The 25072-nt window shown below is 40.6% G+C and overlaps 1 protein-coding gene across 1 annotated transcript in view; it reads right to left on the bottom strand.

Annotated features, from left to right (window-relative positions):
- LOC133486406 (kalirin-like) overlaps positions 1-25072 on the bottom strand; it is a 218457-nt gene that overhangs the window by 95841 nt on the left and 97544 nt on the right. The window contains 17 exon segments of the mRNA XM_061791478.1: positions 1949-2038; positions 2125-2194; positions 4168-4277; positions 4897-4963; positions 5924-6045; positions 6139-6321; positions 7849-7971; positions 8197-8312; positions 10792-10906; positions 13591-13740; positions 13805-13954; positions 15152-15220; positions 15571-15690; positions 18894-19060; positions 21242-21503; positions 22796-22970; positions 24032-24201. Coding sequence (XP_061647462.1) covers positions 1949-2038; positions 2125-2194; positions 4168-4277; positions 4897-4963; positions 5924-6045; positions 6139-6321; positions 7849-7971; positions 8197-8312; positions 10792-10906; positions 13591-13740; positions 13805-13954; positions 15152-15220; positions 15571-15690; positions 18894-19060; positions 21242-21503; positions 22796-22970; positions 24032-24201 — 2259 coding nt within the window.

The raw sequence follows: 25072 nt of genomic DNA, 5'->3' as shown, positions 1-25072 counted from the left end.
GATCTGACTAGAGCAGTGACTTCTGACCGTTATGGAGCCAAGAAACATATTTTACAATTGAAAAATCTCACAGCACACCAACAAACAAAAATGTCACAAAAAGTGGATACATTAATTACTGTATTTATTTCCTGCCATCTAATAGAAGACCATTTATTATTTGTTCTGTGTCACTATGCCTCACTGGCATAAATAGATGAACATCCATCCATCCATTTTCTGTACCGTTTATCCTCACTAGGGTCGCGGGCGTGCTGGAGCCTATCCCAGCTATCTTCGGGCGGGAGGCGGGGTACACCCTGAACCGGTTGCCAGCCAATCGCAGGGCACATGGAAACAAACAACCATTCGCACTCACATTCACACCTACAGGTAATTTAGAGTCTTCAATCAACCTACCACAAATGTTTTTGGGATGTGGGAGCAAATCAGAGTGCCCCGAGAAAACCCACCCAGGCACGGGGAGAATACGCAAACTCCACACATATATAATTTAATTTAATTTATATAATAATGTTTTTTTGAGCAATTAAGTACACAAGTATATACAGTAAATGAACAGGTTATTTAAATAAACACATTGCTCCATCTTGTGATCGGATCGGTGATCGATTACTGTTTTTTTTTAACTCGCTGATTGGCCCCAAAAATCCTGATCGTGCAAAGCCTATTTGAAACCCAAACCTCAGAACTTTGTGCCCTAAAGTTGAATTAATAAATTTAAAAAATCACATATTATTATTATTATTATCATAAAATGATGGATGGATTATTATTATCAAACTTTTATTTTATTGTCGTTTTGTATCATTTTACAGGAGACTGTGATTATCATGGGTATCAATTGTTTAAAATTACAATAGTACCCTCTGCTGAAAATTCAAGGTACTACAAATGTATCACTGTCCCACGAAACGTTTTTTTTTTTCCATTCTTTCCTGATAATAATTTTCTATTGCGCTTGTCCTTGATAGGGTCACAGGTGACCAGAAGCTTATCCCAGCTGAGTAGGTGAGAGGGAGGGTACACCTTGGACTGATCGCCAGTTACTCTTATACTTTCAGACAAACAACCATTCATGTTCCCATCTAAGGACAATTTAGAGCAGTGGCTCTCCAACGTTTTACACGAAATGCCACCTAAAAAAGTACTCAGTTCCCCAAGTGGCACCATGATGAACACCATTAAAATCCAGCAGAGTTGTAGGCCTAAGCGTTGATCGAAAATGAGACAGATTTATTTTACCCCTAAAAAGTATGTGTAATATTATTCGAAGCCATAATAACATCTTGCAGTTTGAAAACTCCACATAAATATCAATCCATCCATGCATTTTTTGAACCACTTATCCTCAATAGGGTCATAGAAGCTTACGTAAAATATATATATTTTTTAAAAACTGTACTTAAATAATGATTAAATTAAAATGTACATCATACAAACGTTAAGTCATTTGTATATTAATAAATGTTTTAAAACAAAGAGTTCTTAAAGATTAAATGCAAATGCTTGAACTTCAAAGTTAAATACAACTGAACTGTACTTAGGCAGTGATTTTTTTTCGACTACCACTAGAGAGAGCCCACGGACCACTAGTGGTACTTGTACCACACTTTGAGAATCACTGATTTAGAATCTTCAATGGAACTAACATGCATGTTTTGAAATGTGACAGGAAGCCGGAGCACCCCGAGAAAACCCACGGAAGCACGGGCAAACTTCACACAGAGCCTGTGTGAAAGTCGAACTGAGAGTCGAACCTAGAACCTCTCGACTGTGAGGCAGAAGTGCAAACTACAATCTCACAGTGTAGCCCCCTGACATTAATATTCCTTTTTATATATTCAATTGTGTTTCTTCCATCCATTTTCTATCATGCTTGTTCTCCTTAGGGTCACGTGAGCTGACCCCATAGGTTGAAGTGCAATCAATAGAATAAAATACTTACATCAAAAAAGGTGCCGGCGTGCTCTAGGATGAGTTGGCTAGAGTCCGGTTTGTTCTTGCAGTAATCCACATAAATGTGGAATTTATCAGCCTGCATCAGATCAGAGGGAACGTGACAATGCTCATTTGTGGCGTGAGACTAGTTTTAACATTAATCAAATAAAAATAAAGTCGTACCCAGGTGACAAAGCAGTGGCCCACATCCTCTGGAAGCTGCTCATAGTTGACAAGCTCCTTCAGAAAAATACTGCAAGTGCGCACAGAACAAACATAGCACTCATATGTTCTCAATGAACACACTGGGCCCCAATTCAGCACTCTTTTTAGAAGCTTATTCTCCAACAAAAACAAGAATCTCAGACTCAAGCTTGATGTCTTGACAAATCGCCCAAAAGAGAAAAATCGCCAGTGAAGCCCAGAAAAGTTGGGACATAATAGATTTAAAGAAAAGATTTAACAGATGAAAGAGCCGATAGTTCACTTTAAGTTCATGTTGAACAGCTACTGAGTTTCCACATCACACCAGCAAAACCAAATTTGCTTTGTAATGAGATGTCATGTCCCTAATGTGATGTTTTAGATGGATTTCAGCTTAATACCTCATAACCTCATCGAAACAAGCCTTCTTGGTGACATTTACATACAACATCTGGGGACTTGTAGTACTTCCTCAATAAGTGAACCAATCACACTGCAAAAACTCAAAACCTTACCAAGAATATTTGTCTGATTTCTAGCAAAAAGGAATCTGCTTACACTTAAAATAAGACTTATCACCTTAAAAGTAACATGTTTTTAATTTTTTTTTTACCTGTATCATGATATTTTTACTTCAAATAAGTAGAAGTTAATTCTTAGTGGAGTACAGTTTTTTTTTTTACTACAGTGGCAAATGTCTCCACTTATATGAAATGAAATTTTGCTTGAAACAAGTGAAAATTGTCTAAAAATAAGTTACGTTTTAGCTGACGAGTCTTATTTTAAGTGTAATCACATTAGTTTTGACTAGAAATAGGCTAAATAGTCTAGGTAAGATTTGGGGTTTCCGCAGTACAAAGGTTTGTCTAGACAGTTTTCATTCTTATTTGTTTATCTTGCCAAGACACGTGGATAATCGTATGCTTCCCACTGTGAATAGTTTGTGGAAGTTCTTTTTGTCTTGCCAGTGCACAAAGCAAGGAGCAGAAAAGTAAGTTTGGATGACTTTCGAGTGCCTTAATAAGCCAACAAAAACACCCTTTGGGACGAACTAGAAGTCAGTCGTCAGGCAGTCTTCCAACAATGCTATACTTTGACCCCAAAATGATGCATTTAATTAGAAAAGTGAAGTGAATATTTTGCCATTAAATACAAAACAATAAACAGCGTTAGTAAAAGGAAACATGTTGTGTTTTGCCTTAAAATAAAATAAAATAAAAATTTGGCCATTTCTTTAGCAAAAGTGATAGTGATGATAATATTTAGCCTCAAAAGACCTAAACAAAACAAAAACAAAAAAAACATTTTGCTATTAAAATGATACATTTTTGCTCAAACAATTTTCCCATGGAAATGTGATATTTTTCCATTCAAAAACTATATTTAGTCGGAAAAAAGCCGAACAAGATCACTATATTTCGTCTCAAATTTGAATATTTTGCTATTACCAATTATCAGTGACAGGACAAATTGGCAAACATCACCATAGAAACACTCAAAACTGACATGAATGTACTTGGGCAGGGAAGTGGCCGTTTCCCACGGAAATGCCTATTTTGCCATCCAAAATTATTTATCAGAAAAAAACTAATTATCCTATGATTTTTATTGGTTTGTTTCACCCCTAAAACACTTTATTTAAACCATTATATTTAAAGCCTATCCTGTATTCGACAGAAAATATTGATATATGACTTTTGTGCCATTACCAAAATCTTTGACACTCTCAGAAATATTGTGAAGAATCCTTCAAGAAATGTGATTACAGCTCCCAACCTTTATACTTTTTATAGTGTGTCACATACTACACGATCCTGTACAACAGTGATCCAAAATTCACACAATTTTGAGAGGAGTTGCTCATGGAAATGTTTAGGGTCCACTAATGTTCTTACAAGTTTGAATACGCCTTTGTTTTTCCTTCTAGAAACAACAACACGTAATAAAAGGTATTCCATTCTCAAACAGTAATAATACTGGATGTGTAAATGAACAAAAAAATAATTCTTAAAAGTCCCTCACTTGTTGTGGAAGTCGTAGATCTCCTGCATGTTGCCGAAGATGATGTGCTCCTTGTTGGCAATGGCAGGCGGGATCTCGTCCGCGCCCCTCGTCATCTCACACAAGTATGTCTGGGAAAAACAGGTATGAACATCAGCTAACACTTGCTGCTACAAAAACGCTTCCAGCAAAAAACAGAGGACCTCCGCCAAGACTTAATTATTTGTCACTTGATGGCTAAGAGGAGGAAAAAAGATCCTACATAAACATAACAAATTACAATCAGAAATATGCTACATAGGATTCTCTAAATTGCTGGCAAATGTGCAATCTGGATCAGATGTGGGTAATATGCGAGTGACCAATAGCCAAATTACATTAAAACCTGAGAAGATGTGACATAGGAATGTTGTTTTTAAAATGGTAAACAGGAAGCTGACACACATAAATCAGGATTTGTCCTACATGACTGGTGTCTGGCAGAAATCTTATGTCCAAATTTAGTACATTTAATTCTTTTTTCACAAATCTATACTATTTCTCAGTCCCGCGCATGTCTGCATGTGTGTTAACCAATCTAAAGCGTTGAACATGTCTTGCTCCCTTTGACGATGTAACGTTTATGACTCAAAAAACATGCTGTTTTTTTGGTTTCCTGAAAAGTGATGGTTTTGGAGAAAGGAGGATTTCACCCAACATTTGTTAAAATTTGAAGGCCACAGGTGGAAATAGTAGGGCGGGTTTTCTCACCTCCAGACATTCCTGGAGATCTCTGACGTAGGACTTCTCTGTCTGCAGCAGCTCGGCCATGATGAACCTAAAGAAAAGGGAAAAAAGGGAACTTATCCCCGAAAGTGGTACTCCTAAGGTTTGTCACACATTTTCACGATTTTTAAGTTTTACTAACAGTTACATGACTTCGTTTTGCAGTTACAGTAGATGTCAATGATGTCAAAAAGACTTCTGCTGCTAAATGTTCCAGCCTGGAACAGGTTCATTCAAGTACATTGTGAGTTCAGTTAAAACAGGAACCAGTTGTCATGAGCGATGCCCTGCAGTCCTTTCTGTTGGAGCCTGGTGGCGCTTTGCGCTCCACTCTCCCTGCCTCTCTCTCTTCACAGTAATCAGCATCAATCAGCCCTCATCATCACCTGTATAAAAGCCTGCCAGACCCCGGAAACCTGCTCTTGCGGTACCACGGCTCCTTGGTCTCCACGTAAGCCTACTCAATTCCTCGTGTCCTTTCTGACTTCTGTGTCTCTCCTTGTCCTCAGTGTTCCCGGCGTGTTCCTTGCATCCACGCCGCCAAGCCAGCCGCCTGCCCTCGCCACTGCCTGCCACACGTTCCATGCCTCCACAACCCACCAGCATATCTCAAGGACCATCTCCATTCCCCTTTTTCAATAAACTTTTCATCACAAGCTCTCTGCACCAGTTCTCTTTCTAGTCCCCTGATTGGGCTTCCATTAATAGAATGGTAATACCAGACACACCAGAAAATGGACCACTTTATGTTCAATTGCAAGCTCAGTTAAGAGGATCAAGTTCTCTTTACTGAGCCTTCGATTGGGTCTAAGTTAATACAATGACAATACAATGGCGGAGTGAACCTAGAACATTTAGTCAAAACAGGAAGCGGTTCTTATTCTGATCCACTGATTGGTCCCCATTAATACAATGGTAATACAGTATAAGGCAGAGCGAACCTGGACCAATTTGTATTCACATTGCGAGTTCAGTTAAAGCAATGGTTTGTTTGGCTTGTAGTTGTACTAACTCTTTTTTCCTCGCTGACTTCCTCTTCTCCTCGTTGACCTCATCGTTAGGCTCCCGCAGTTTGATCTCGGGGTCGTCCGATAAACTGGCGGGAATAATATCCAACTCTAAGTCCTTGTTGTCCTGAGAATGACGAGGAAAACGTAAGTATCCGTGACTAAAAGTTAATCTATACAAGTACAGTATGATGAGCATAACCTTGGAAATATTTCCCACCTCGGAGGAGACGCCCAGGCTCCTCTCCAGGCTTTCCTGGTACTTGGCCATTCGCAAGGAGAAGTCACGATAGCAGCGGTCTACAGTGCTCACCCAGCGCTTCAGCTCCAAAATATGGACATGGCCTTTCTCCACCAGGTTGTCGGCCAACTGGATGAGGAGCTTCACCTTCTCCTTTGTTTGCTGTTGATATAAACCACGTAATGGTTAGCTCAATATTTTGTTTGATAGGTACTGAGCACTCAAAATGAGCTAAAAATTGTATCTCCTTCCATTTTGACGAATTATGACATTTTTCTACTTTATCATTAGGTAGAGAAACTACACTCTAATGCAAGGACTCCCAAACTGAGTGCCCAATGTTAAAAGCCACAAATGACTTTTAGGCCCACACTGAAGAAGGAAAGAAGTTGGATTAAACTGGAATTGTAGAAGTTGGAAAAGTTGAATTTGACGTGAGAATCATGCTTCCCTCTTCAGTTCCTTTTGTAAAATAGTTTTTTTATTTTTGTAATATTATTCATTATTATTATTATTATTATTATTTTCTCATAAAAATACAACTTTATTCTTGTTCTAAAAACAAATGCCATTTTTCTTGTAAGTGTACAAGACGTTTTGGAAGTAAATTATTATTTTTTTTCAGTGTCGCCCTAAATAGTGTGATGGTGTCACTTACTGCAATTACAGTTTTACACAGTGCGCCCTAGTGTAATTTGTACTCCTCGTTATTATGCTTGCGTGATTAAAACTGATGCCTTTGTTGGCTCTAAATCCAGCTATGTTTTGACTCTGTTTTTTTTTTTTTTGTTTTTTTTTTTGAGGATGTGTATAGAGAAGAGGGCATTCGCCAACTCTGTCACTTTGTAGGGTGAGTGCATTGTTGGATACCTGCCTGAAAAGGTTTTGGAAAGACTATTATAATTGTGCTTTCATCCGCTTGTGTACTCTGCACTGTGTATGAGAAATACCCAAAACATGGCCTTTATATAGATTGAGGTCATCTATCACCGTTACTTTCAAGTTCAACAACATGTTTATTGTTTTGTTAGGGGCACAACTGCACTGCATCACACCGAGCAGTGAGCACTGTTTGTAATATTTGACGCACACTAAATAAGGGTAACCAAAATATGAGAAACAGGCCCCAGTACGACATAGCACAGTTGTACTTCAATGACAAGAATCACATACTGTATGCTGGCAGACAACCACAATGTATGCCATCTGGCGTCCTCTGCTGTTTGACAATTAATATACCTATGTGACAGTGTCAATCGAAAATGGGCATTATCTTTTGACTAGACTTTACACCGATCTGATCGGCGTTATCGGTATCGGCCGATAATTAGCATTATATGCCGATCTTTTCTTTTGAAACTTGCTGATCGGTGATCGGCCCCAAAAATCCTGATCGTGTAGAGCCTACTTTTAACATGGAAATGTTTCTTTTTTATTGGATCTCATTAGATCAGATGTGGCCTTCGATTGGCTGGCAACCAGTTCACGGTGTCCCTGCCTCTCGCCCAAAGATAGCTGGGATAGGCTCCAGCACGCCTGCAACCCTAATGAGGATAAGTGGTATGGAAAATGGATGGATGGATAGAGCAGATGAGCAGGTGTACCTAATGAAGTGGCTAGGTAAGGCAATGGCAACAGACACATACACGCTCACACACACACACACAAACACACACACACACGATGTACCTTGGCAGTGAATCTAAAGTGATGATGGTCATTGAGGAGCTGCTGTGTTTCCTTGCTGCTGTCACCAGATGACACGTGCGTGGCCAGGTAAACCTCTCCCGTCTCCTGGATCCATTCTAGAGCCTGCGAGCACACGCGCGCGCAAACACACACACACACACACACACACACACACAAAGACAGACACAGACACAATATTTATTATATGATAGTTGCTCTGAAAAAACTTTTCCCATCATAAAATACGCCAGATGTCCCTTTAGTGCTGCACTTTAGTTGAAAGTTTGCATGCGGACACATGCGAGCGCTCGCACGCAGACACACACACGCACACAGACACACACACACCTGCTTGGCGCTGCGTTCAAAGACAAGGTACTGCTGACATTGGTCCAGTCTTCTCTTCTTCAGAGTCCAGAAATGCAGGACTCTGTTCTCTCTCTGCAGCAGCTCATTCAGAATAGCTGAACAAAAAACATAGGTCTTTTCTTGATTGATTTTTTGCTTTGGGTTGCGAGACAAAATTGTAGTTTCGGGCCAGCTTCATATACGCCGCCGTATCCTCACTAGTGTAGCGGGTGTGCTGGCGCCTATCCCAGCTGACTCTGGGCATGGAGGCAGGGTACACCCTGAACTGGTCGCCAGCCAATCGCAGGGCACACATTCAACATCTGTGAGGCAGATGTGTTAACCAGTCGTCCACCGTGCCACCAAGATACCATATACCATTTGTATTAATTTCGTTCCCTCACCCTATGACACAATCAATAATTGAATCGATAAAGAATCGGGTCAAAAAGCAGTATCGCTCCTGGGACCAAAATCCCTAAATTATTTTAAATTCCCATCCCTATTCCTGGATGGGCATGGATTGGCAAAGCCTCCTGCACACACATGCTTACAGTGATAATGAGTTATTGTATTACTTATTATTACATTTGCCAATATCATTTCTATTGTTGCTTTTGTGCTTCCTCACTTCTGTATCCGGCCGGTGGTGGTACTTACCGTGTTTGTGTCCGGATTGACATGAGTCGTCTTCTTGGTTTTTGCCATTTGTAAATTCTAGACTTGTTTTGTCAGATTTAGTTTTGATCGTTCCTTTGTTGGTGTCTTCTTTATGGTGGGGCTCCGTCCATCTTTTAGTTTAGTTTCGTACAATTTTACCTATTTATTTGCACCAACCGTTTTGCGTTTTTTAACTTTGTGTTCATTTCTCGCGTTGTCATGCTTGGTTACTAAAATCTGTTATTTTGTTCAGCTTGTTTTGTTCACTTCAGGTCGGGGACTTGGTATGTATGCCCCATTAGATTAATAGAATTTCAATTAATTTCAATTGGGAGAATTGATTGGCGATACTAGAAATTTAAATGACGGACTGAATTAAACGTTTAAGTCAAGGTACCACTCGGGATGGGAATTGATAAGATTTTTCTGATACCGATTCCATTTTTGATACTGCTTAACGATTCGATTCTTTATCAATTCTCATCAATTCTCAACTGCGACTGGCTGGCGACCAGTTCAGGGTGTACCCCGCCTCCTGCCTGATGATAGCTGGGATAGGCTCCAGCACGCCCGCGACCCTAGTGAGGAGAAGCGGCTCAGAAAATGGATGGATCAATTCTCAAATTTGTAGTTTGTGGGAGAAAAAATATCCAGAGAACTTTAAATAGATTTAAAAAAATAATTAAATGAGTAAAATAAAGTTAAAAATACGCCGGCTGGATATTATATACAGGCTTCTCACGATCAGAACGTTTCACACATTATGTTGGTGTCATGGTCTGTGTTTTGGTTTGGGTTGTGTTTAGTTTTGTTCCATGTTTTCCTGTGTTTCATGTTTGTCGTGTGCTCATTTGGTTGTTGTGTCCACCTGTTCTCGTCAAGCTTCTACCTTGTGTCGACCAATCAGCTCTCTCCAGCCACTCGTGTCTTGTCCAGGTGTTCCTCGTTGTCTCGCCAATCTGTTTGTATTTAGTTCCCTAGTTTCTTTAAGTTCTTGTCGGTTCATTGTCATTGTCAGGTGTCTTTGCAGTATGTCATTGTCAGGCGCCAGTGTCACTGTCTGTGTCATGTCATAGTTGCCAGTTGTGTCGTTCAGTTATTTCACCAGTCATTTCTTGTTTCTTGTTTTGGGTTTATTCAAGCGTTTCTTTGTTACTTTGAGTTTAGATTTTGGACTTTGTTAATTTAGCATTTAGACTTTTCCATTATCCTTGTTTTCCTTTGTTTTTGGAATTAAATATAATTGTTCATATACTCCTGCACTACTGCGTTGCCTCCCTGCTTCCCTGCACTTGGGTCCTCCATGTTTCTGCCTTGCCTTCCTCGCCTTCGACCACCCCAAAACGTGACAGTTGGAAGAAAAACAATTAATGTGCCACGGTTGTAAGTTCCTGAACGCACCGTGTATCTCAACCGAAGTTTAGTGTAAAACTAAACGTACAACAAAAGGAATTACGCACGTTGTATATTTTAAATATAAGACACACATCGTTTTGGAGCTCGCCAGCTTAATGCTAACACTCAATGCAAAAGCCTATTGACGGGCTGGGTAAAATTACCATTAGATCACAGGATGGATTTACGGTACCTTCAAATAACGAATATTCACACACAAATCTTGTAACACATACAGACAGGTAATATAACAATACTCTCAGGCATATATTCTTCCTAATCTGTGAAAAAGAGTATTATGGTATTAAAGTTTCTTCTTCTACCCCTTTTTAGCTTACAGAAACGTGTAGTTAAAATTTTAGATGGTCCACATTGGTCATTGTCTACTGCTTGTATCGATAAGGTAACCAAATGGAAATTTGGCAAACGGTTCAGAATCGTTAACTTTAGAACCGGTTGTCGACAGGATCCGGTTTTCAATTCCTATCCCTTGGTACAAGTTTTTCTGGTTGACTAAATAAATATGTGTCGTCATTCTACCTTTGACCTGCTGCTCAGGCCCTCTGGCATGACTCGCAGCTCCTGGGATGCTCACGTTGTTTCTGTGGATGTACTTGAGGAAAACCTCTGCATTCCTCCGGGCCAGTGTGCACGCCTAAGGACCAATAACATGGTAATTAAAAAAACGAACATACCGTAAATTCTCGTGTATAATGTGCATTCTTTTCCCCACAAAATTGTCAACAGTCAATAGTGCGCATTATACATAGGTATAGGGTAAACTGGAAACAACCTTCACATTTTATAAATGTATGCCGCCATCTTATGCACATCATACTTGACATCCTTATATTATCATAGCTAAGATAATTTATCTGTTTGAAAAAGTAAACCTTGTTTAAATATATAGACTGTATATTTGTATTCAGGGTTTATTTCAATTATACCTACCCATGATTAAGTTTTTTGTAACAATATAATAACAATATCATCATTACCTTATTGTGTATCATATCTAATTGTGTAAAATTTTAGCTTATTTAATGTGACACATCATCGTTGTATTGTACCACACAGTAGGTAATTGTATCATACCGACATTATTTCAGAATTTACAAGAGCATATCTTGCTTACATTATTGCATATCTTGTATCATATCTTATTAATTGTATGGTAGTGTATGAATTCATGCTGCATACCACCATATAATATATCTTACATATATTATTGCATTTTTAATCGTAGCTTATATACAGTAACAGTAATTAATTATATGGTCACGACATATTATTATGTAATATTTTATCATATGGTTTGGTATAGTACAGTATGCATAGTATCATAATGTCACTTATCTTTCGCTATTTATTATATTGTTTCGTATCATATATTACCTATTACCTATTATATCATATATTAGGGCCAAGGCTTCATTCTGTCATGTCATTTGATAGCACAATACATACCAATATATGACATCATACGATCTTACCTTATCTTACATACAATATTTCATTTTTAATTTTTGATATCACATAGTGATTGAGATGTATGCAGGCTTGGAAACTGTGATGTAAACCCATTTGAATCCCAAATGTATCCAGATTGGGCAACCCCAATTTGGGACATTGTTTTACACAAATAAAAACAGGATACAATGATTTGCAAAGACAAAGACAAGATATTTAATGTTCAAACTGATAAACTTTATTGTTTTTAGCAAATAATCATTAACTTCAAATTTTATGGCTGTAACACGTTCCCAAAAAGCTGGGACAGGTGGCAAAAAAGACTGAGAAAGTTGAGGAATGCTCATCAAACACCTGTTTGGAACATCCCACAGGTGAACAGGCTAATTGGGAACAGGTGGGTGCCATGGTTGGGTATAAAAGGAGCTTCCCTGAATTGCTCAGTCATTCACAAGCAAAGGTGGGGCAAGGTTCACCTCTTTGTGAACAAGTGCGTGAGGAAAATAGTCGAACAGTCTAAGGACAATGTTCCTCAACATACAATTGCAAGGAATTTAGGGATTTCGTCATCTACGGTCCATAATATCATCAAAAGGTTCAGAGAATCTGGAGAAATCACAGCATGTAAGCGGCAAGGCCAAAAACCAACATTGAATGCCCGTGACCATCGATCCCTCAGGCGGCACTGCATCAAAAACCGACATCAATGTGTAAAGGATATCACCACATGGGCTCAGGAACACTTCAGAAAACCAATGTCAGTAAATACAGTTCGGCGCTACATCCGTAAGTGCAACTTGAAACTCTACTATGCAAAGCAAAAGCCATTTATCAACAACACCCAGAAACGCCGCCAGCATCTCTGGGCCCGAGCTCATCTAAGATGGACTGATGCAAAGTGGAAAAGTGTTCTGTGGGCCGACGAGTCCACATTTCAAATTGTTTTTGGAAATTGTGGACGTCGTGTCCTCCGGGCCAAAGAGGAAAAGAACCATCCGGACTGTTATGGACACAAAGTTCAAAAGCCAGCATCTGTGATGTTATGGGGATGTGTTAGTGCCAGTGGCATGGGTAACTTACACATCGGTGAAGGCACCATTAATGGTGAAAGGTACATACAGGTTTTGGAGAAACATATAGTGCCATCCAAGCAACGTCTTTTTCATGGACACCCCTGCTTATTTCAGCAAGAAAATGCCTTCTGCACGTGTTACAACAGCGTGGCTTCGTAGTAAAAGAGTGCGGGTAATAGACTGGCCTGCCTACAGTCCAGACCTGTCTCCCATTTAAAATGTGTGGTGCATTATGAAGCCTAAAATACGACAACAGAGACCCCGGACTGTTGAAACGCTAAAGCTGTAAATCAAGCAAGAATGGGAAAGAATTCCACCTACAAAGCTTCAACAATTAGTGTCCTCAGTTCCCAAACGTTTAATGAATGTTGTTAAAAGAAAAGGTGATGTAACACAGTGGCACACATGACCCTGTCCCAGCTTTTTTGGAACGCGTTGCAGCCATAAAATTCTAAGTTAATGATTATTTGCTAAAAACAATCAAGTTTATCAGTTGAACATTAAATATCTTGTCTTTGTAGTGTATTCCATTAAATATAGGTTGAACATCATTTGAAAATCATTGTATTCTGTTTTTATTTATGTTTAACACAACGTCCCAACTTCATTGGAATTGGGGTTGTAGTTACCTAAATAAACACATTTAACATGTTCAGACACTAATATCACAAATTTTGTAATTTGTCACATTCGTTTAGGATATTATTACATTATGTTTCCCAGGATGCTAAAGGTGAAAATATCATATAGAGGTCATGTTATCTCGTCTACAGTGAAATCTGAGGAGCGGACTGACCTTGAGGAAGGCTTCTTTCTGTTCCAGGTGTTTGCTGATAAGAGGCATGAGGTGGTCACAGTCGGCCGGCGTTCCCACTTTTTCGTGAGTTCCGCACCAATCCTCGTCCCTTCGGTATTCCTGCTCTAGGCTTTCCAAAACGCTGCAAACCTGGATGTAGTCACAGCACCCAGATTAGCGATGCTCTAAGTGAGTCAGACACCTGTAAGTGTACCTGTTCGGAGGTCTTGTAGAAGGCCACCGAGGCGTTAACGAGCTTCAGGCGGTCCTCCATCTTCAGCATCAGTTGCTGCCAGTGGACTGCCACCTTCTCAGCGCAGCTGCGAATGGCCTCTGGGTCATAGTGGCCGGCCTGAAGCATCATCTGCAAGGGTAGCCCAATAGATACGTTCGCTGAATTTTGTAGAACACACTGAGCTGAACTTGTGAGAAATTTCAAGTCAATCGGCAGGGGAAAAAAGTGCATTATGAACAGCGAGGATGTACGTTATGCTAAATTTGAGCGAATCTGCAATTATTGGTTCAAGAAGCGTATCAGGGTCCGAAAAAGACAGGAAAAGTCAATGGGATGTGGCCTGCGGTCATATTTTGTAATAACAGCACCGCCAATCGATAGACTGCAGAGAAAAGTAATACCACACTACAAACGCACGATGGTAAATTTTTGTATTTCGGCATGTATCGCTTGAAAAGGGGCAGCAATGACAAAAAAGAGGCAGGGAAAGTCAGTTGGATTGATGGGGTGAGGCATGTGGTCTGCTGTCTAACGCGAAGTAAAGCATAGATGCAAGGTTTTTGCGCTTTTGCATTCATTGGTTCAGGAGGAGTAGCAGTGACAGTCACAGGAAAAGTCAAGTCTTAGTTAAGGGGTGAGGGACATGGCCATCTGTCACAATTTTGAGAGTAAAACAAGCGGCACCATGCATCAAATGGCTTAGGAAATGAATTGCATGCTCTGTACAATGGGAATGAACCTTATGCTTATTAATCTAAAAACATATAGTAAAGATGCAAAAACACACATTTGAAGATACATGCTTTTCATTGTACAATGACTATATGCAGCAAAGATGCATTTTCCAATGAAAAGCATGAATCCCATGAATTGTGTATTTATTTTTTTCTCATGTTCTCCAGAGACAAGATGAACATTTCTACCGGTGATGCTTTTAATTTTAAATAGTTGATTAAAAGCTGGTGGCACGGTGGCCGACTGGTTAGAGCGTCAGCCTCACAGTTCTGAGGACCCGGGTTCATCCCCGGCCCCGCCTGTGTGGAGTTTGCATGTTCTCCCCGTGCCTGCGTGGGTTTTCTCCCGGCACTCCGGTTTCCTCCCACATCCCATAAACATGCATAAATTGGAGACTCTAAATTGCCCGTAGGCATGACTGTGAGTGCGAATGGTTGTTTGTTTCTATGTGCCCTGCGATTGGCTGTTCAACCAGTTCAGGGTGTACCCCGCCTCCTGCCCGATGACAGCTGGGATAGGCTCCAGCACGCCCGCGACCCTAGTGAGGAGAAGCGGCTCAGAAAATGGATGGATGGATGATTAAAAGCTTACCTCTGCTTTCTGCTGGACTTGCAGAGCACTCTGATGGGTCTTCTGGAGGGAGTTAGCATGGAAAAGAGACTAAAAGGAGAGGAAAAGAGGGGAAATAATGGGAAATAACTAGTTAATGAATTGACTGAAATGGGACAACATTGTTATTTGATTCAATGTGTACCTCATATTGTGGTTGATATGTATGCCAGTGTGTGTGTGTGTGTGTGTGTCTGGGTGTGTGTGTGCGTGCACACGCGTGTGTTTTAAGTTCAAAAGAGTGTGTGGGTGTATAACAGATTTCACATCTGCTACTGTTGAAAACATGCAGAAACAATTATTGCTCAAAGTACAGTTAGATTGGCAGCAGCCTTCATTTTATGCGTGTGGGTGTTGCGTGTTTATTGTGTGTGAGTGAGTGTGTATGCATGTGCACACACCTCAATTGCCATCTGGAACTGTTCGTGCTCCCTCTGCAGCTGCTCTGCCTCAGACAACGAGCTGGCATTCACCATGCTGGCGTTCAACATGGACTCGCCATTACGGATCCATCCGAGCACCTCCAGGGTACAAAGGAGAGATGATGAGTGATGTCATCAGCAAGACCACTCTGTTCACTATTAAAATGCTAAATGCTCAATCTTAGGCTTAATGGTTCGGCTTGGCAGTGCCACAGTGATCGCTGGCCGTCTTGGGCTCACTTACGCTTAAATCCCGGAAATGTCAAATCAGTGGCCAATGGTCGGCCACTTATGAAAACTAGTTGCCAAACCCCGCACATTGCGCGACAGTTCAGTCAGTTTTGGCCATGTCCCGTGCGGCAGGCAAAAAAGGACATTGGATGAACACAAAGAAATTTTGGGCAGGTTTTCCATCCATTGTATTTATGCAGCTCCAACTCAAAATTAGCAAATTCTGTGTTGTATGATACAATTGAGTTAGTGAGCATTTCTCCTTTGTCAAGATAATCCATCCCACCTCACAGGTGTGGCATATCAAGATGCCTATCAGACAGCAGGATTATTGCACAGGTGTGCCTTTGGGTGGCCACAATAAAAGGCCACTCTGAAATGTGCAGTTTTTCTATGTTGTTGGTGTCTGGGGGGTCAGTATCTGGTGTTTGCCTCACGCAGTGCAACACTTCTCCTTCGCTCCTTGGCTGGCAACCAGTTCAGGGTGTACCCCGCCTCCTGCCCGATGATAGCTGGGATAGGCTCCAGCACGCCCGCGACCCTAGTGAGGAGAAGCGGCTCAGAAAATGGATGGATGGATGGATAATTTGAACCGGCATTACCAGATTACTAGCAACCTTTTATTACTCAGTTTTCTCAATGTCTTTATGTCTCAAAAGTGTTCTCTGTCAATTGTTGTCGTACTAGAGCGGCTCCAACTACCGGAGACAAATTCCTTGTGTGTTTTTTGGACATACTTGGCAAATAAAGATGATTCTGATTCTGATATTTGAGGGAAATGGCCTTTTGTGTATGTAGAAAAAGTTTTAGGTCTTGGAGTCCAGGGGCCTCATGTAGAAAAGGTGCGTACGCGCAAAAACGTGGCGTCCGTTCTTTTTCAGATGGCAAAGTTCAGATGTATCAAGAGTGACATGACCGTGGAAATGTGCAGTGCCTCACGCCAACTGCGTGGCTGGCGTACGTACGTTTCTGCAACTTTTGGTGCTTTGGCGACACTTAGAGGTGATGCTGGAAAACTGTTCTCATAAATCTGCACACCAGAAATACATGAATAATTAGCACTGATGAACAATTCATGCCCAGCAACATTTGATTTCAACAATGCATTTGAGGCAAGGACTGAGAATTCATTTGTTAACCAGTGTATTTAATAAACCACTGATATTTGGGAGGACACCTATTAATTGATCAAGCCGATCATTTATGCCGCCAATTGCCCTCACAATCGCTTTGTGACTCCAGCACATACACTGAAAAAACGTCCTTTGAATTTACTTAATTTGAACATATACATCGGTTGCATGATTAAAATGTTTAAATTGACATATTTTACCCCTCTTCTCCTAAAAAAAAAGGAGAGTGTGCGTATCCTCTCCTGTGTATTAAAATAATAAATTGAGTAATCAAAAAGGAGTCAAAGTTTTTGATATCCTCTTTCTATTTATTACAAATACCACACATACAACATTTATGCATGAACCTTTATCGCATTGGGCTGAGTGTAGGTTAGTGTATGAACACATTTGTTGAGTTCTAAAAAATACATGATATTAACCTTGTGGGGTGATCATAGTCAGCCACGTCCTCCCATCACCCCTGAGAGAGCAGCGTCACCCATGATCGCAGCGATTCTCTCCTCGAACGGGGTGAGGCCCTCCGCGGCGGTTCTTGCGCCTTTTTTTGGCCACACTTTGGCGGTGGGCAGCTGTCCTCCGCTTCACATCCACCTTAATGTCTGACCACTTCTTTTTTAGTTCAGCGTGCGCGCTATTCTGTCTCCACAGCATTGACAGCCGCACACGCGCTGTCACATTCACTCCTCTTTTGCGTGTTGTTAAGCGCCGTAGGACAGCGTGCCAAAGAGGATTTTCTTGCGTGCCTCCACTTCATTGAGTAACTTCACATTCAGAAAAAAAAATTTTCTTCATTACCTTGCTCATTTTCCTTTTTTTCTGATTATGCAGAGATCGGCATCTCAGGTGCAGGGTTCATTTAAATATGATTTGCATATTCAGATATGGGCGTGGACAGGGAGGAGTCGGCTACTCCAACACGTGCGCTCATTTCCACGTTGATTGCAATGTACGAAGGAAATGTGCTTGGATTCATGAGTACGCAGAGTTTCATACATCTGAATATTTTTGTGCGTACGACGTTTTCTTAATTTGAGCGTACGCCATGTTTAGGAGGAAATCCATGCAAGTCTTTGTACATGAGCCCCCTGCTCACGAAAAATGGGAGCGTTTATATTTTTGTTCAGTGTAAAAACACCATGCATGTTTTGGCAATGTGGGAGGAAACTGGAGTACCTGGAGAAACAGTGAGAACATGCAAACTGCACACAGAAGGCCAGAGCCCAGATTTGAACCCACAATCTCTGAACTGTCAGGCAGATGTGCTAACCAGTCATCCACTGTGCCAGAACCACAGCCTGGGCCTCTCTATGAGTGGTCCCAGAGTTTTGGGAGCCCTCATTCAAAATGTATTAAGTTCATGAATGTCAAATTAAAACTATTAGCTATTATTCAGCTATTCAATTTATCAAGAAGTACATGCAAAGAGTAAGTTATTGTTAGATTTGTTTTAGAAAATTCAACAACAACTAAATTGCATTAAAGAAAGGCTTGAGTCATTTTTTTGAGTGCTGGAGAATAAAGCCGAACACATCACTGAGAGAATATGCAAAACCCGCACTGGAAGGGAGCGAAGATTCCAAAACTCAGAAGTGCGATGTGCAAAAATGCTCAATTAAAATTAGGATTGTCGGCTTTGGTTTAAGGTTACTTTATACTCGCACGGCGGTGACCGCGCTGACGTCACTGCGGCTGTCCTGCGCGTAGTTTGCCTTTATACTCGAGCGCAACCCACGCGCGTAGTTTTTGAAAATGTACTGCAGTTCGCCTCCAAGTCAGGGGTGTCGCTACGGCTGGTAATGGCTAGGACACCACAGGGTGGAGTTTCCTCTGCATTTTTTTGGGCCATTTCCGGTAGCGCTTTTTACTTTCCTTTCAGTAACGAGGAACAAGAGCAAGTGCCATTTAATTGTGCTTCCATACAAAAGATCCGTGTACCTGTTTGACCTCGGCCTGCAAGTGACGCAGTTGCAGGCTTTGCTCCAGTCGAGTATGCGTGTGCTGGGCACTGAGCTCCACTTCCTGCTGCTTCTCGTGCAGGAACTCCAGCAGTTCCTGGACCTGAGAGGCCAAGTCCATGTCCTTCTCCCCCGTCAGCTCGATGCCTGGCAGACACAATTGTCAAAATCACTCAAGGTGATTTGTTGTGAGCACCGCTATGACCCTAACGAGGAAAAGCCATATAGAAAATGGATGGATGGATTATTTTGCCATTCCATCCATCCATTTTCTGAACCGCTTATCCTCACTAGGGTCGTGGGTGTGCTGGCACCTAACCCAGCCGAATTCAGTCGAGTGGCGGGGTACACCCTGAACTGGTCGCCAGCCAAATCAAAGGGCACAAATAGACAAACAACCATCCACACTCACATTCATACCTACGGACAATTTAGAGTCTTCAATTAACCTGAGAACATGTTTTTGGAATGTGGGAGAAAACCGGAGTACCCAGAGAATACCCAAGCAGGCACGGAGTGAACATGCAAACTCCACACAGGGAGGTCGAATTTGAACGCAGGACCTAAGAACTGTGAGGCAGATGTGTTACCAGTCGGTCACCGGGACGCCTGATTTTGTTATCATTATCCTTATGTTATTATTTATTTTGCTTTATATTCCATCTTTATCTACAGCACTTTGTTACAGCTGCAGTTGTCTTTTTTTAAGAGCTTTATTATTAAAGTTGAAATCTCAGACGAGAAAACAGACATTGCAAATTCATTCATTGATCATTAAGAATACTGTTCATCATTCATATCAGCAGTTTCATTGCCTCGTCACTATTTCTTTACCAGCAGAAGGTGCAACTCATTCAGTAGTTGGCTGCCAAAACTGACTCTCAGAAATCTAAACAATAAGTAAACATTCATTCATTCGTGCATCTTCCGTACCACATATGTTCACGAGGGTCGCGGGCGTGTTGGAGCCTATCCCAGCTGACTCTGGGCGAGAGGCGGGGTACACCCTGAACTGGTCGCCAGCCAATTGCAGGGGACATATAAACAAACAACCATTCGCACTCACATTCACACCTATGGACAATTTAGAGTCTTCAATTAGCCTACCGTGCATGTTTTTGGGATGTGGGAGGAAACCGGAGTACCCGGAGAAAACCCACGCAGGCACGGGGAGAACATGCAAATTCCACACAGGCGAAGCCGGATTTGAACCCAGGTCCTCAGAACTGTGTGGCAGACGTTCTAGCCAGTCGTCCACCATGCCGCCGCATTAATATTTATTTGCACAATAACACACTTTTATCTACTGCCATCAGAGTACAGATTCAAGTGTCTGTTTGCTGCCTAATTGAGCTGCTGTATGAATTGTTTTGAAATCAACAAAAAAAATAAATGAGAGTGGGGAAAAGACAAAAAGAAATAAAATACTCAATAATTTTCAGTAAGAAAATCAATTAACAAAAATCTGAAAACCTTTGAAAAAGGGAACAGGAAAATTAATAAATGTGTTTATTACTATTGCATAATTACATTTATTAATAAATATAATATTTGTGAAATTTTAGGAAAATTATTCATGAGAATATGACTTTGGAAACAGGAATGAACAATCAAATTGTATGTGCATCATAACCTTACCAAATTGATCATATCATTATAAAACATTATTAATTCATTTTCCATACCGCCTATCCTCACTAGGGTGGCGGGCGAGTTGGAGCCTATCCCGGCTATCTTTGGGCGAGAGGGGGGTACACCCTGAACTGGTCGCCAGCCAATCGCAGAGCACACATAAACAAACAACCATTCGCACCCACATTTACATCTACGGGCAATTTAGAGTCTTCAATTAAGCTACCACGCATGTTTTTGGGATGTGGGAGGAAACCTGTAGAAAACCCCACGCCGGCACGGGGAGAACCAGATGTGAACCCGGGTCCTCGGAAATGTGAGGCAGATGTTCTTTCCAGTCGCCCACCGTGCCGCCCATTGTAAAACAGTGGTACAAAAAAAAATCATTAAAAAAAATGCTACAACTTACCTACCAGGTGATATTAACTAAGCCCACAATTTCCGTGTTATTCAAAGCAAACTAGCTCTTAATCGGATTACAAAGAAGACTATGGGAAAATGTAGAATACTGAAATACTACAAAAAGAAACTGTGAGAAAATGATGGTAAAAGATAGAGAGGGATGGGGGATGTCAAACCTGTAAGAGGTTCTGCCTATTGTGTCCATTTAACTGTCTAAAATCAATTAATAATCAATGATCAAAGCATTTTGTTGCCTTCAAAAAAGAGCCATGCCAAGTGGGTGAAGACTCTTACCTGAGGCCTGCACCTCCATGATGTACTGGTGCAAGTCCTGGCCCTGCTGCATCACTTCATAGGTCATGTTGTTCATGGCCGCCTTTCTCTCAGCGTGCCTCTTCAGCCTCTGTTCAGCCAGGCCAATGTCCTCCGCCCCGCCAGAGGGGGCGCTACTGCTTCCGCCGCTACCACCGCTACTGGCGCTGCTGCTGCTTGAGCGACCCACGTCGTTCAGCTGACGAGACAGGTCCTCGTTCCAGGCGTCTAACTCGGCCGTCACCTGAGCAAACGGATCATTCTAATATTCCATACTTGTTTGTACAATGGAAGCATAATGACAGCAACCAGCAGAGTTAAATGCTTTGTTGCCTATAGAGGCATTTATAGATGAAAAATACAGTAAAATGAACACAAAAATAATAACAGGAGAGAACAGGCAGTGAGAGGAGTATTGTACACTGTTAAGAAAATATTCATACATTCATTTTTACAAAAATGTGATTAAAAGAAATCTTGTTAACTAACAAGGCATTTAATGTTGAAAAAATTGGGGGAAAAGTTAACAGTAACTTGAATAATGTAACATTGCTTAACTTCTTTTTACAATTAAATAACAATTAAAAATGTTGCATTTTTTTTTTTCTGTGAGGCACGTCTTTGCAGTTAGGCAACCGCGGATTTATTATGTTTTGTGGGGGGGTACTGATCCCTGTTTTTCATGTAAAACGCTGATTAGCGGTATGTCCCTGCTTCTTCAAGATTTTTTGTGGGTTTAATTTCTTTTTTTTTCTAATGCAATTATCATTGGCCGTCAATTTTTGTGGATATACTCTATTTGTGGTGGGGTCCCTGTACTCCATGAATAACGGGGATCCACAGTAGTTCGGTCTGAATTGCTGGTTCTTAATTTCAAGGAAAATCTAAAAACGATTCAAATCTGAATTAAAAAGTGGATAAAAAACAGATAATAATCCTAATCCTTGAATGATATCCTGAGGGGAAATGCAGGTGTTACAGCAACACAAAGCAGATTGTTCAAAAATAAAAAATAAAGAAATCCAATAAAAATACTTAGTAAGGATATAAATTACTATAAAATGACTTTTTTAAGCATTAAGAGGAATAAAAAAAATTTTTTAACCGAAGACAAAAACAGAGCAGCAGATAAAATGTTTTGATTCTCTAATTGGTTAAAATTATGTTTTTGGATTGCTTCATATATTCAGTTTACTTCCTGGTTTGATTATTACACCAGCCCATTTAGGCAACAAATTAGTCTGCTCTGAACTGTTGATAGTGATTAATTGTTCATTTAATATTAGTTTGGATAACAGTCAATACATTGAATCACAATTAATTTTTATAATTATTGGATTTTATTAAAATATGTCATGGGATAAATTTTTGTACTATGCTGCCAAAATGAACTACTGCAGATTTGACATACAGTATCCAAGAAAGGTACAAAACTTAGTACCTTAACACATTTACACACATTACACACAACCCTAACCCTAACCTACACAACCTAAAGTTTGTACATGAATTCAAGAGAAAGGATGGGATGGATACCTCTATGGTGTACTGCTCGAAGACACGTAGCTGGAGGAAGATGTCGAGTTTGATTTTTCGTTCGTGGAACAGCTCTTCCATCTGGCCCTGGGCCTCATCCAACTGCTGCAGCACACCCTGGATGTGAGCAATGGAACTGCAATGCGGCGTCTTGTTAGTGGACATGGCTGCATCTCTGCAGGACAGCGAGACGGACGGAGACATCAAACAAAAAATATGGCATTCTGAAGGCTAATACAGTGAACTCCTGGTATATTGCGATTCATCATTCACAGATATCACAGATTTCTGAGCAATCGTTTTCTTTATGAGATTTTACAGTCTACAGGAAAGTCTGACTTTAGAATTGCAGTGTAGTGCCGGGTTGTGCCGCAACACACCGGGTAGCATTGAGGTCTTTGGAAGAGAGGCAGGGTAATTGTAACTGTAAGCTCCAGTAATTGTCGTTCTGACAGAGCAGAGATGCCGGTGAGTATTGTTGGATGCTCTGTTTGTATGTGTTGCAGTTCTGTATGCGCTAAAGTACACTGGAAAAAAACATCCCTTGAATTTACTTAATCGAACATGTACGTTGGTCGGTCGCACATGATTAAAATGTGTTAAAGTAATGTATATTATGTTATTATTATTTTTAGGAAAAGAAGGGAAAAACTATGTCACTTTACTGCATTGTGTGGTGGAAAATGAATTTTTTTCAGTGCAGCAAAGTTTTGAAGGGTTTTATTGTATTGTAACATATATTATTGTAACATCTATGCTAATTTTCATTAGGGTGTTTTTCATTATCTGTTAGCATTAAGCTAGCAGACTTTCATTTGACTTAAATGGTTTGGTTAAACATTTTTGTGTTTCAATACACAATGTTTAAGTCTCTTGTTTTTTGTTAGTTTTACAGTGAACTTCAACTTCAAGAGTGACAAATTAACAGGTTGACGCAAGCACGATTTGCCTCTTATCTGGAGAACTGTGTGAGCGAATCTTGTTTTCGTTTCCTTAATTACTGTATGTTATACGATATTCTATTTCTTGACAGTGAGCGATTGAGAACAGGCACTAAGGAATACTTTAAAAAGTGTGTTTTAATAACTTTAAATGTGTTTCAAGCGTGTGGTATTGGTTGGTTTTTTTTTTTATATGGTTTCTCTATATGGTGGATTTTCCCCTATTGTAGGTGGGTCTGGAACGTACGATAAACGGGTTCACTGTATGCTATGCTGTATGTATCTATTATATTACCTGAGCTGCTGCATAAGTTCCTCGCCCTCCTTGATGACATTGAGCGTGGCCTCCAGCGTGGCTGTCTGCTGCTGCTGGAACTGCTGGATTAGTGTCTGCACAGAATCTACAGAGTCGCAGCTCACATCATCCAACAGCTGCTTCTGGAGCTCCTCCATCCATGACCACAGCTAGACCAGAATACAAGGCAGAGAGGAACATGCAAATGTTGCGTGAATATCTCAGCAGCAAGGAAACCGAGCAAGAGATTTTATTTTCCTCTGGCTGTAAATACCATCATGCAGCACCTGCCAAGGCTTCATCCACCCGACGTCTTTTCTATTGTGTTGTAACGTGTAAGTTCCTGGTAAATACGGTGTACAAACTGTCCATTGTCAGCGCATGTAGATTATTACAAAGCATTCCCTCCTCGTGTGATTTTCATTTTTAATTCTAATACTGCACTGAAAAAAAATATTAATGACATCATCAGTGACTAGTCCATGTCGACTCGACTTGAGTGAGTGTTGACTTAAAAATATGGGAAGTCACAATAGCCACACATTTGGTCTGTAAACATCTCAGCTTCTGGCTAGCAGACGCCATGGCTAGGAATAGGTTAAAAAAAACTACGCGCAGTACAAATTCAACTTCCATCAACATTTAAACGGTACAGGCTCTTCAGATGCAGCTAAAGCAATAAAAAAAAAAGCCATTATTATTATTTTTTTTATTCTTATAGAATAATAATTCACTCTGTTCTAACTATTACTGTTGCACTAGTCTCCATCCTTCATTTCCCAAAAAGAAGACACACTATTGATGTTGGACTCCCTAAAAAGAAAAGCTAATCTTAGCTAAAAGTTAAGATGTTGATATTTAATTTAAATGTCATTAAATCGCTACCTAGTTACACATGAGTGCCTTCTCTGCCGACAAGTTAGGGAAATGCCTTTCAGGGTGGATGGAGGGTTCCTTGTGTCTCAGAGTGTGTGTGTATGCCTGTGTGTGTGTGTGTGTGTGTGTGTGTGTGTGCCTGCGCAACTATCCCCAAGCCGGCGG

Source organism: Phyllopteryx taeniolatus, chromosome 12, assembly GCF_024500385.1.
Source record: "Phyllopteryx taeniolatus isolate TA_2022b chromosome 12, UOR_Ptae_1.2, whole genome shotgun sequence".
Lineage (NCBI taxonomy): Eukaryota > Metazoa > Chordata > Actinopteri > Syngnathiformes > Syngnathidae > Phyllopteryx > Phyllopteryx taeniolatus.
Note: the sequence above shows the minus strand (reverse complement) of the source record. Positions and strands in the feature narration are given on the sequence as shown.